At 40.1% G+C, this 14,407-nt stretch overlaps 1 protein-coding gene across 1 annotated transcript in view; it reads right to left on the bottom strand.

The window, feature by feature from the left end:
* LOC120857329 (serotransferrin-like) overlaps positions 1-14,407 on the bottom strand; it is an 83,583-nt gene that overhangs the window by 26,825 nt on the left and 42,351 nt on the right. The window contains 6 exon segments of the mRNA XM_040232772.1: positions 3,705-3,787; positions 7,795-7,872; positions 8,713-8,807; positions 9,435-9,604; positions 9,606-9,680; positions 10,076-10,100. Of these exon segments, the coding sequence (XP_040088706.1) occupies positions 3,705-3,787; positions 7,795-7,872; positions 8,713-8,807; positions 9,435-9,604; positions 9,606-9,680; positions 10,076-10,100 (526 nt within the window).

The following is a 14,407-nucleotide window of genomic DNA, read 5'->3' as shown; positions in this document are numbered from 1 at the left end:
TCTATTAAAGAAACTGAATCAAAAATTAAAAACCTTCCAAAACAGAAAGCACTAGGCACAAGCAGGATCACTAGTGAATTCCACCAAATATTTAAGGACATTTATACAATGTTATTATGTCAAATATATTCAATTAAAAAAATTAAGGAAGAAAACATACAAATTCTTTACACTTTCTTTCAGAAATAGAAACAAGGAATATTTTCTTGTTTATTCTATGAGGCCAGAATTACTTTAAAATACAAACCAAGACATCACAAGAAAACTATACACAAATATCTTTCATGAAAGTGAAAGTGAGAGTTGCTCAGTAGTGTCCAACTCTTTGGGACCCCATGGACTATACAGTCCATGATTCTCCAGGCCAGAATACTGGAGTGGGTAGCCTTTTTCTTCTCCAGGGGACCTTTCCAACCCAGGGATCGAACCCAGGTCTCCCACATTGCAGGTGGATTCTTCATCAGCTGAGCCACAAGGGAAGTCCAAGAATACTGGAGTGGGTAGCCTATCCCTTCTTCAGATCTTCCTGACCCAGGAATCAAATCAGAGTCTCTTGCATTGTAGGCGGATTCTTTACCAACTGAGCTATGAGGGAAGCCCATCTTTCATGAACATACATGTAAAAATCCTCAAGAAAATACTGGCAAATCAAATCCAACAATTTACAAGAAGAATTATACACCATGATAAATGGGTTTTGGACCCAATATCAATGTGGTGGATGGAGATTTCCCCTATCATCAAACAATCCTGTTGACACCAGCTGGGTGTCCTACAACTCAACATCAGGTTCCACAGGCTAAGGGCTCGACCTAAGATGCCAGTCAAAAGTCAATGTTGTTACCTGTACTTCTGACTGACTGGCTATAAATCAGAGGTTCCCATGACCCCCCTTCTTAGATTCAATTAATTTGTTAGAACAGCTCACAGATGGAGAAAGAAATGGCCACCCACTCCAGTATTCTTGCCTAGAGAATCCCGTAGACAGAGTAGCCTGGTGGGCTGCTGTCCATAGGGTCACCTAGAGTTGGGAGACGACTGAAGCGACTCTGCATGCATGCATTGGAGAAGGAAATGGCAACCCACTCCAGTATTCTTGCCTGGAGAATCCCAGGGACAGAGGAGCCTGGTGGGCTGCCATCTATGGGGTCGCACAGAGTCAGACACAACTGAAGTGACTTAGCAGCAGCAGCAGCAGAATTGCAGAATACAAAGTTGATACACAAGTGAATTGCTTACCCAAATATCAGGAATAGGAATGAACAAATGAAATTTAATACTAAAAACACAATACCACTTATATTAGCATCCTACAATATGAAAGAGATACAAATACATACGAGATCTACATGAGAACTATAAAACTCTGATCCACAAAACTGAAGTAGAACTAAGAAAATGGACAGGAAGGCTAAATAGTGTCAAGATGTCAGTTCTCCCCAACCTGATTTATAGATTCAACGCAACCCCAATCAAAATCTCAGCAACTAAGTTTGTGGATACTCACAAACTGATTCTAAAGTTTATATGGAGAGGCAAAAGATCCAGAATAGCCAACAGAATCCAGAAGAACAAAGTTGGACAGCTGACATTACCAACTTACTATGAAACCACAGTAATGAAGACAGCATGGTATTGATGAGAGAACAGATCAATAGACCATAACAGAGTCCAGAAAGAGACCCTCATCTATACAGTTAAGTGATCTTTGACAGAGGAGCAAAGGCAATAAATGAAGCAAAGATAGTGTCTTCAACAAACAGTGCTGGAATAGACATCTACACACACACACAAAATGAATCACATACTTAAATGTAAACCAAAACTGTAACTCCACACTGGAGAAAACCAGTGTTGAAACACCAGTGTAAAAGCAGCAGATGATCAGAATTTCTGAAACTCAACAGTAAGAAAACAAACAACCCAATTTAAAAAGTGGGTCAAAGATCTTTACAGACACCTCACCAAACAAGATTTAAAACAGCAAATTTATTTATAAACAGCAAATCAGTATACAAAAAGAAGCTCCATATCCTATGTCATTAGGGAAATGCAAATTAAAACAACAATTAGGTACCACTATATACCCATTTAGAATAGTCAAAATCTGGAACAATGACACCACTAAATCCTGGTCAGGATGCACATCAACGGGAATACTCATTCATCACTGGTGGGAATGCAAAATGGCATGGCCACTTTGGAAGACAGTGTGGGAATTTCTCACAAAACTAAACATATTCTTACTATGTGATTCTGCAATTGTGCTCCTTGATATTTACCCAGAAACGTATGTTCACACAAAAACCAGCTTTATTCAGAACTGTCAAAGCTTGGAAACAACCACGGTGCCCTTCAATAGATGAATGAATAAACTGTGGTAAACCCAGACAATACATGTTATTCTGCACTACAAAGAAATAAGCTATCAAACAGTGAAAAGACGTGGAAGAGACTTGAACGCATATTACTAAGTGAAAGAAGCCAACATGAAAAGGCAACATACCGTATGTTTCCAACTATTTGAAATTCTAAAGAAAGAAAACTATGGAAACAGTAAAAAGATGAGTGGTTGTCAGGGGTCAGAGGAGAGAGGGATGAACTGGCAGAGAACAGGATTTCTAGGGCAGTGACACTACTCTCTATGATACTATAATGGAGAATACATATCACTGTACATTTGTTCAATCTCCTAGAACGTATAACACCAACAGTGAACCCTAATGTAAAATACAGACTGTGTGACTTTGATATGTCAATATAAGTACATCATTTGTAACAAATGGGTGAACATTTGTAATTTCACTAGATGAAGGATGCTGATAATAGGCAAATGGTTATATGGGAAATCGCTGTACCTTCTGCTCAATTTTGCTGTGAACCTGAAATTCTCTAAAAAATAGTCTAAAAAAAAAAAAAATCAAGTAACAATCTCAACTATGACAGACTGCTCATCATCACCACCTTGTGGGCAAGGAAGCAACAACAAAATATATGACATTTTCAAAAATAAGGAAATCTTCACTTATTCCATCCTAACAAAGCTTCCATCAATTAAAAGACATTATTTCAGGTTTGACTAAGAAAGAAAATACTGCCATCTGAACTATGATACCATTAACTGTACATGGCATTCCAATGTCACAGATTTTAAAATGAGTCTTAAAAATCAATGAAATGTAGTATTCTGATTTTCTTCAAGTTTCTATCAGCATTGGAGACTAAATAAGAACAAAGCATCTTAAACTGAAACACAAGAAATTTAGGAAATAAGAGACAGTAACACTAGGACAATACTAAAAGAAGTATGAAAATATTCTTCTATACTTTTCAACCATCGATTTTAGGTAATTTGAGGACAGAAATATATAATGTTGGATTTTAATATCTTCTAGGATTCCATCTAGCTTTAAAATTCTTTTTCAGATTTTAATAGTTCTACACATTATTAAATTTGTCCTCAGAGTAAATGAAAAATTTAACATGATAAAAGGGGTAAATACTTTCTGAACCTCCTGAGAAATACTTTCAAACATTAATATAATCCAAGTGAAGGCAGGCTTGCAGCCCAGAAATGCTGACCCCAGGGTGCATGCTCTTTCCACTCCAGGACACCAGGCTGCCTCCAGCATACCACAAGGGCAAACTACGTGGCTGGCCTTGATACACAGATTTCAGACAAGCCCATCCCACTTCCAACATACCTGGCTGAAGCCTTAAATCGCTCTAAGAACTGAAGTCTCAAGCTCTCATGTCCAGGGAGGTCAATCAGGGTCAGGTTAGTGCCCTAAGGATGGCAGCAGTAATATTAATGTTTTGGTACTGATTCACACTCACAATATAAATTCTTCACATGTCTCAGGTATGTGAATGGTACCTAATTAATTAATAAAAAATGTCAATGTAACTGATTAATGAATCAAATGTTCACAGAGCATCCTCTATAAACCACAGAAGGCTGTGGAAAATGTAAAATTACAACTCTGATAAATGTTCTAAGGGCATGTGAGAGACTTGACCCTGTATGGGGAAGTAAGGAAAGTCCATCTGGAGCTGGGGAAATGTACCAGTATGAATAAAAGCAAATACGTGTGAAAAACACTAACAAATACTCACAAGCTAAATAATGTGATATAAGAACCTATACTTTATCAGATAGCAGGATAGCCAACCTTTATAAAAACAAAACACCTTTTTATATTTCTACTGCAATCTAATTTTAAAATATATGTCCACGAGACACACCATTTTTTTGTTCTGTTAATATTTTGTGTCAATTGTTGATTCAGGTGACAATCACTGAACAAGGTGGAGTTGTGCCCCACTGAGCAGACTGACTGTTGCCCACTTACACGCTACTCATTCTAAGCTTTCATTCTTGAGCTCAGGTTCAAGGCAGATGTGTCCATGCTCAATGCTAGGACTTGAGTATAGCCCTGGTACATGTATCAGACCAATGGATCATTTCTCAGATGTTCCTACTTTCTCCGCAGCGAGCCTCAACCACTATTTAGGAGGAAGGAGTCAGTATTATGCACACATTTGACATAATTACTGCTAAATATATTGTGACTTGTAATTTAGTCTATGTGATCTTTTATAGGTAATACACAAAGTATGTAAGACTTTTTGTTTTTTTAATACCAGTAAGAGTCTAGGGACCTCGGGTTGGACCCACTATCACATTGCATAATCAGCATCACATCACATACTTTCAATATAAACAATCCATAAGATACATTACTCAGTCATAAAAAAAGAACAAAATAATGTCGATGGACCTAGAGATTGTCATACTAAGTGAAGTAAGTCAGATACAGAAAGACAAATATCATGATATTGCTTATACATGAAACCTAAAAAGAGGGTAGAAATGAACTTATTTAAAATACAGAAGTAGAATCATGGATGCAGAAAGCAAACTTATGGTTACCAGGGGATAAAGGGGGGATATGAAAAAACTGGGAGACTGGGACTGACATACACACACTGCTATATATAAAATCGATAACTAGTCAGAACCTGCTGTATAGCACAGGGAACTCTACTCAATACTCTGTAATGACCTATATGGGAAAAGAATCTAAAAATAAAAAGAGTGGCTATATGTATATGTACAACTGATTCACTTTACTACACCTGAAATAACACAATATTGTAAATCAAGTATAAAAGTGAAAGTCGCTCAGTAGTGTTTGACACTTTGCAACCCCATGGACTATAGTCCATGGAATTCCCTAGGCCAGAATACTGGAGTGGGTAGCCTTTCCCTTTTCCAGGGGATCTTCCCAACTCAGGGATTGAACCCAGGTCTCCCACATGGCAGGTGGATTCTTTGCCAGCTGAGCCACAAGGGAAACCCAAGAATACTGGAGTAGGTAGCTGATCCCTTCTGCAGCTATCTTCCCAAACCAGGAATCGAACCAGGGTCTCCTTCACTGCAGGCGGATTCTTTACTAACTGAGCTAACAGGGAAGCCCTGGTATCAAGTATACTCCATTAAAATTTTTTTTAACAATCTCCCAATATTGGAGACTAGGGAAATCAGAGGTAACAATTAACAAAAATATCAGTTAAGAATTCTCAATGGGTAACTGAAAACATTTTTAAAAGGTCTCTCACAGTGTAGACAGACGCTTTACCGTCTGAGCCACCAGGGAAGAGTCAATAATAAATATAGACATGTCCAAAAAAAAGTTGTCAGAAAATAGTCAAACGCATTGTGTATGTTAATGTCAAATTCACATCAACAGTAATTTCATTTGTATCTGTGTAACAGATCATCAAACAATTCTATTTAAAAAATAAAAAGTATGAATTCCAAAAGGTTAAAAAAAAAAGATACATTACTATTTTAAGAGACAAGATCTAAAACTGGGAACCCTGAGTACAGGGATACAGTACCAGTACGTGGAAAAACTGTCTTCCACGGGTCCCTGGTACCAAAAAGGTTGGAGACTGCTGATCTAAAACATAAAAGGTGTGTTTTATGTTTTAACTTCCCACAAAAAGAAGTTAAAAAGAGGACTGCTCTACATATTCAATACAAACATGCAAGTCTCATATGAAATGTTAAGTTTTCTGATAGTCATATTAAAAAAAGTAAAAAGGAACAGGTAAAATTTTAATAATATATAATCTAATATATCTAAATTATCTTTTTAAACATATAATAAAAAAATTTAAAGACTGATATTTTACATTTTTTTCTTTCATCCCAAGTCTTCAAGATTGGGTGTATATTTTATACTTAACAGCAGCCCTTAATTTGGACTAGTCACATTTCAGATGTTCATTAGTCACAAACAGCCAATGGCTACTGTGTTGGAAAGCACAGGTCTAAAGCATACCCTGGAATACTCAAAATATCCAGTACATGTGTCCCAAGAATTAAAGATCTCTCAGATCTTAAATTTCAAAATCTGAATCCTTGAGAATTTAAAAGGGTGAAGCAGAAACACTGTCATTACTGAAAAAAGAAAAAATATCTCTAAGACATTTAAGAATGTTTCTTTATCTTTGATCACTCACTATACTTATTAAGCAGTAAAATCAGCTTGGCAGTCACTGTCTACATTCTGGAGACATATAGGTACATACAAAGTCCTCCTCATGATTTCTTCTTGGTATTTTTAATATATACTCATATACACTCTTTAAGATTTCCACTGCAATACCATTTGTAAAAGCAAGACTGTAATAACAAAAAACCTGAATGTCTATTGAATGAGTGAGTAAAGTCACTCAGTCGTGTCCGACTCTTTGCGACCCCATGGACTGTAGCCTATCAGGCTCCTCTGTCCATGGGATTTTCCAGGCAATAGTCCTAGAGTGGATTGCCATTTCCTTCTCCAGGGGATCTTCCCAACCCAGGGATCGAACCCGGGTCTCCCGCATTGTAAACAAACGCTTTACCGTCTGAGCCACCAGGGAAGTCTAAATGTCTATTAATAGGGCTCTTATAGGGCTCTTGTTAAATAAAAACTCAACATGAACTGAGAGTAAAAAAAAAAAAATAAGTAAGTTTTCTGATCAATTTGCTTTCTCTTTCAACTATGATTATGATTTACTTCCATGTGTACCTTCAAGATATTTCTGTCATGTCTCAAAAGGCTTTAAGAAAGAAAAAAAAAATTGTATGGTACAGTCATATAACAGAATACTCACAATATTCAGCTCATAAATCAACCAGGTAGTACTACATATGGAAACGAGAAAGAAAAAAAATGAAAACAAACCCAAGCTGTATCAATTATATTGTTAAATTTTTAAAAAGGGAGGGGTGGAACAGAGTGTTATAAAAGAAAAAAGTAAAGAGAACAGATCCGTTCGGATAGCACTGACCATCTGGAAGGCTACACAGGAAAACAGTAAGTTACTACCTCCAAGGAGAAAACTTTTAAGGAGGGATAGGAAAAGCAAAATTACTTTTCACCAAATATCCTTTTAACCTTTTGAATTCTGTCCCATATACAGGTACTAAAGAAAAAGGCTTAATGCTCACTCTTAAGAACTCAAGATAAAGCTAGACAGAAGACACAGAAATAAAAGCTAATAAAATGTGATGTAACATCAATATGCATATGGTACAACAAAGAAGGGGAGAGCATGATTAAGTTCACTGCTTGGATGATCAAGAGAAGAATTTGTCACATGCACAATATTTGTCCATAAAAATCAGCTATGAATGGTACCACCTATGCCCTCAGACTAATTCACCCTAGAAATGTCTTTTCCTGACACACCAAAGTAAAGTAAAACTATCAGACTTCCCACATTCTAGGAACCTCTTACCCTGTTGTTATTGACTTTGTAGGCAGCAGAGCTGTCAGTGATGGAAGTTTGAGTGTCTCTGTAAAGGCCTGTTAACAACTGTAAAACAAAACAAAATACAATATGGGTGGAGATCTGAGCAAACATATAAACAGCAAACCTAAAGAGTGTAACTTTGCGCTAACTTTCCCAGGCGTAAAGTCAAACAAACAAATGTTGCTTACAATAGCTAAAAAGGACCATATTGATCTTTTTCCCCCTTTGCTTGTAGAAAAATCTAATTAACTGAAAACTTCATTCCCTTCTCCTTAATGAGAGGAGGGGGAGAACTATTATTTTTAAACTATTATTTTCAAATAATAGTTTCAAATGGTTAGGGGCCAAACTTACCAACCTTCTCAACATTTACAATCATCAGAAATGATTAGAGATTCTATTTCTTTAGTGGAAAGGAAAATAACTTATAATCTCAAAAAGAATAATAATAAAGAGAAAACCTCCACTACTCTTAGTAGCAAAACTCAAACATTTAAAAATACTACATAGACTAGAAATAAATATTAGTGAAAAGAAGCCTAAGTAGCCAATAAAAGTTTCTTTGACAAATTCTCAGAAGAATTACACACTGCATACAGATTAATGTCTTCTATCTATCTCTTCAGCTGTTCTGATATCCTGAGCTATGGCATGAAAGTAATTAGTATATAAAACCCTTAAATGGGATAAAGGCTAAATATGTTGGTATCTGGTAAGTGCAAGAGAATAAAAATGGCCAAGAAGTTCCAGTTTAAGAGTCTTTTTGTCCTCCCAAGTGAGTCAAAAATTAGTTCTCCAATTTGTCAGCAACAGCTTTTTTCCCAAAGTAAACCTAACAGGAATAATATGGTGCCCTAAAATTTCCTATCAAGCGTTAAGAGAGGTATAAATCAAAGCATTTACTCTGACAAAAAGCAATGTTTTCCCGGAATCACAAAGGCCCACAAGAAGAACAGCTCTCTGACTGCTCCTTCTGCTCCGGATGAACTTCCAGAACACTGTGGAATAGAGAAAAACAACCAAAATGACGCCTTGATTATCAACAATACGCATATATGGTTGGGCTGGAGGAAATTAAGTCTACCATAGAATGCCTCATTCATTTGGAACTTACTTTCACTATTACCACCATTATAACCGTTGTTCTTGAGGACTCCGCTGAATGCCAGCCACCATCAACTGTCAACTTTTCTGCGTCTGCATCCCCTACCCTGCCAGTATACTCAAGTGCAACCTTGCCTTATTAACTCTATATCCCCAGCGCCCAGCTCGCAAACACAGGATGCTCAAACTTGGGAGCGAAAACCACTTGAGTATTGGTAGCAAGAGCAATGGAAGGGGAGAACAGGGCGCTCAGGCAGTACAGGGGCTAGCAACCCGCGCCCAAGGACCAGGACGTCACTCGGGGGGTCACGGGAAAGTCACTCTGGGGGTCACGGGAAATCCCCTCTAACGCTGTTCTGTTTCTGCTGCTACAGGCCGGAGGGCAGGAGTATATAAGCTGTTAGTCTACCATTCTAGACGCCCCTCAGGTGCCACCTCTGCTCCGCAGTCTACAGAAGCCCAGTCCGAGCTCGGATCCCCGCCCGCCCCGCACCCGCCATATCCACCGGCCGCCTCTTTACCTAGCGACAGCAGCACCGCAAGGAGCGCCACCACGACTGACAGCAGCGTCGGGTCCCTCTGCTGCAGCTCCTGCCGCAAAGAGTCCAGGTATGGCTGGAAGGCTCCCCCAACACCGCCGCCATTCCCCATTCGCCGGGAGTCCGCGGAAGCCATGGCTGAGATCACGCTACCCGGCACCGCGAAAGCAACGTGGCCCTGGGCTCTGCGCAGGCCTGCGAAGCGGAGCATCACGGAAGTGGTAGTTCCTAAGCTGTATTTCCCCCTTCGCAGGCCGGTATGCCGAAGGTCCTGATGGGAGTTGTAGTTCTCTTGGACACTGTACTCCCAGCGAAAGACTGACTAAGCAGCCAGCCAGAAGGATGAACGACGCACTCATCCTTTAGGATATGAGTCAGATGTCCCGCTCTCTTCATGGTTGTTGACAGAATGATGGGTGAATAAAATGAATGGCTCAAGAAACCTCCCTTGAGGATTTCCAGTCGCTCCCTTCGTGAGGTGAAGTGAATCTTGTGAGGAACTCAAGCATTACACAAACGTTCATCGGAATATAATGTGGCACAGGCGTGACAGAGGGTGTAAGGTGAGGTATGGGGGATGAATAAAGGGGCGCTTAAGCCACATGGGTTCAGAGAAAAGCTACTGAGGGAAAATGACAGGAAGTGATACTTGAAGGACAAGTTAGCCTCTGCAGGCATAATAGGAGAAAGGGTGCTCTGTGCAGAAAAGAAAGAGGAATTCAGTGTATCAGTCCCTGAGCCAGGAAGATCCCCTGGAAAATGAAATGGCAACCCACGCCAATATTCTTGCCTGGGAAATCCCATGGACAGAGGAGCCTGGAGGGCGACAGTCCATGAGGTCTCAAGAATTAGACATGACTTAGCAACTAAACCACCACCGCCACCAGTAAATTGTAAATCCTAGCTACTTCCCTTAATGTAGAGCTGCCCCTGAGATGAGATACATTAAGGGAAGCAGCGAGGAAAATCAAAGAGAGGGACTGGGGCTGTTGAAAATTCACTCTGCCCTAAGCAGCAGCCACTACTTTGCCAGACAGGTATGTGGGACCAAGGTGGCCAGTTCTTCAGTTTTTTAAGAGAAGCCAGAAAAAAAGGTTTTTAAAGGACATTTTCCACTTTTTAAATTTCAGTAAGTAAAAAAATAAAAAATAAAAAATAAATTTCAGCAAGTAATGAAAACTTGTAGCCTAAATAAAACACCTCATAGAGTTAGAAGTGGTTGGTCTGGAAGCTGCCAGTTCGCATTCTATCATTAAGCAGTTATCATTTCAGCAGAATTGGCAGGAGATGAGCAGGAAATGTTGGCAAAAGCTAAACATGAAGGGACTGGGAGATATACTGAGGAACCTAGATTATACCTAGAAGGCAATAAGTTTCAGTTGAGACTGAAATAGTTTATTGGCAGATCAAGGGAGTACTATGATTTGAGAGAGAAAAGACAAGCAGGGAGACCAGGTGGAAGCTGTTGCAGTGTTTGGCAAATAATGCACAGGGTCTGAACCAGGGAAGTGTGGAAAGGAGGATACAGTTATGAGAGACACTTAGAAGGAAAATAAATAGGATTTGGTGATTAATTGTACAAGCTGAGTTAAGGAGAAGAAGAGCTAGCAAGCCTGCATCTGAAACACTTGGTGTGTATTGCTGGGAAGATCAATGTGTTCAGCATGAATGAGAGAACTCAGTTGAAGTTCTTTGGAGCCAGGGACATAGCCAGAATGAAACTGCCTGTATTTTGTGTACACGGAGTTTGCAGTGCCTCTGGGAAATCTAAAATCATATATCATGCCGGCGATACAGTAAACAAATGTGAAGTGTCAGCAGTAGGTGCTAGATTTTTATTTGGGAGTCATACATAAACAAGTGGTCATGCAAACTAGTATAGCCACTATGGAGAACAGTGTGGAGATTCCTAAAAAAACTGGAAATAGAACTGCCATATGACCCAGCAATCCCACTGCTGGGCGTACACACCCGAGGAAACCAGAATTGAAAGAAACACGTATACCCACAATGTTCATCACAGCACTGTTTGCAATAGCCAGGACGTGGAAGCAACCTAGATGTCCATTGGCAGATGAATAGATAAGAAAGCTGTGGTACATATACACAGTGGAATATTGCTCAACTATTAAAAAGAATGCATTTGAATCAGTTCAATGAGGTGGATGAAACTGGAGCCTATTATACAGAGCGAAGTAAGTCAGAAAGAAAAATACCAATACAGTATATTAACGCATATATACGGAATTTAGAAAGATGGTAATGATGACCCTATATGCAAGACAGCAAAAGAGACACAGATGTGAAGAACAGACTTTTGGACTCTGTGGGAGAAGGCAAGGGTGGGATGATTTGAGAGAATAGCATTGAAACATCTAAATTATCAGATGTGAAATAGATTGCGAGTCCAGGTTTGATGGATGAGACTGGGTGCTCAGGGCTGCTGCACTGCAATGACCCTGAAGGATGGGGTGGGGAGGGAGGTGGGAGAGAAGGTCAGGATGGGGAACACATGTACACCCATGGCTGATTCATGTGAATGTATGGCAAAAACCACCACAATATTTTAAAGTAATTAGCCTTCAATTAAAATTAAAAAAATTTTTTTAAATAGAAGGAAAAAAAAAATCGTGGAGAGCGTGAAGAATGAGGAGGAAAGGGGACACGACAAAGAAGCCTGAGAAGAGAGAGTCAGCGACACAGAAGTAAATCATGTCCTGGAAGTGATCAGCGGCATTCCTGTAACAGATGATGAGGGCTTGAATGAAAAGTGAGCTCAGGGGGAACAAGGAGGGGATGGTGAGGAGGTAAAGATCCTCTTTAACTGCGCACAATGAGTGCTTGCTTCAGTTCAGTTCAGTCACTTAGTCGTGTCCAACTCTTTGCAACCCCATGCACTGCAGCACACCAGGCTTCCCTGTCCATCACCAACTCCCAGAGTTTACTTAAACTCATGTCCATTGAGTCAGTGATGCCATCCAATCATCTCATCCTCTGTCTTCATCCCTCCTTCAGTCTTTCTCAGCATCAGGGTCTTTTCCAATGAGTCGCATCAGATGGCCAAAGTATTGGAGTTTCAGCTTCAGCATCAGTCCTTCCAATGAATATTCAGGGCTGATCTCCTTTAGGATGGACTCGTTGGATCTCCTTGCAGTCCAAGGGACTCTCAAGAGTCTTCTCCAACACCACAGTTCAAAAGCATCAATTCTTCAGCGCTCAGCTTTCTTCACAGTCCAACTCTTACATCCATACGTGACTACTGGAAAAACCATAGCCTTGACTAGACGGACCTTTGTTGACAAAGTAATGTCTCTGCTTTTGAATATGCTATCTAGGTTGGTCATAACTTTCCTTCCAAGGAGTAAGCGTCTTTTAATTTCATGGCTGCAATCACCATCTGCAGTGATGTTGGAGCCCCCCAAAATAAAGTCTGTCACTGTTTCCACTGTTTCCCCAGTAAAGAGGATAACTGCTCACAATGAGTGCTTGCTAGAGCCAGGCATTGTTCTAAATCCTTTAAATTTGTTAATTTGTTTAGTCCTTTCAATGGCCCACCATCCCAGTTTTCCAGAGGGCAAACTGAGACAGGTTGATCCCAGGTTGTTGAGCTCCTTTATGCTTCACTATATGCTCTAACACAGTAAAACTCATTTTCCAGGCACATTTCATCAATAAAGGGAGGCAATAAGGACTCCAGATTAAGAGAAAATGTTTAGGATATGAAGTTAAAGTAAGTAATCCAACTAATGTATACATATATATACACACAGCGCTTAGTCGCTCAGTTGTGTCCAGCTCTATGCATCCCCATGGACGGTAGCCCGCCAGGCTCCTCTGTCTGTGGGGATTCTCCAGGCAAGAATAATGGAGTGGGTTGTCATGCCCTCCTCCAGGGGATCTTCCCAACCCAGGGATTGAACCTGGGTCTCTCACATAGCAGGTGGTTTCTTTACCAGCTGAGCCATGAGGGAAACCCAAGAATATTGGAGTGGGTAGCCTATCCCTTCTCCAAAGGATCTTCCTGACCCAGGAATCAAACCAGGGTTTCTTGCATTGCAGGCAGATTCTTAACCTGCTGAGTTACCAGGGAATTTTTTGGATTCACTAAGGATGTTGGATCTTAGTTCCCTAACCAGGGATGGAACCCATGTCCCCTGCATTGGAAGCACAGTCCTAAACACTGGACTGTCAGAAAAATCCCCAACTATTTTATTTTAAATTAGCATTATGAATTAAAACTATCAGAACTGACAGGAATATTACTGCATTCTATTTCTTTTCTTTCTTGTGGTCCTGATCCCTGCTCTGTATTCACCACCCAACAGCCAACACACACACACACACACACACACACACACACACACACACACACCTCCTTTATATTAATAATAACTTCTGTTAGTGACTAAAAATACAGTGAAGGAGGAAGGGCCAGACACAGAGAACACCAATCAGAACTGTCCTCACTGTGTAAGCGTTTTCAGTCAGAGCATGTGAGTGAACAAGTACCATTTTGGTGGTGCAGTTTGGGAATGAGGAAGCAAGGGTTTGATAACACATGGTCATACTCTTTTTTTCTATTTGTTTTCTGGGTATTATGAAGGCGGAAGAGATGTGCACACTTCCACACTTGAGTTAGAAGGTGGGGTTGTTAGTCTCAGTAATGAAAGCAGGAGAGGATGGCATCGGTGGCTCCTTGTCCTCTCACCTCGGGGACTCCAAAGGCTCCTGGGAGCTCTGTGGAGATGCAGGTAAAAGGAGGACGTACTGACAGTGACTGTTGCTGACTCAAAGTGTTCCGCTCCCTGATTCTATCAGCAGATGGAGTGTTACAGCAAAACCAGCGGAGACAATTTTTCTTCTCTTTCATCAGTTAAAGTGTCTCATTCACTGAATGTGTTATGCCCAAGTCGCGAAATCTCCCAATGACCACCAGGGAGCCGATATCCGATGCA

This window comes from Oryx dammah, unplaced genomic scaffold (genome assembly GCF_014754425.2).
Source record: "Oryx dammah isolate SB20612 unplaced genomic scaffold, SCBI_Odam_1.1 HiC_scaffold_2, whole genome shotgun sequence".
In the NCBI taxonomy this organism is placed as follows: Eukaryota; Metazoa; Chordata; class Mammalia; order Artiodactyla; family Bovidae; genus Oryx; species Oryx dammah.
The sequence above is the reverse complement of the archived record's forward strand: the minus strand, read 5'-3'. Positions and strand labels throughout refer to the sequence as shown.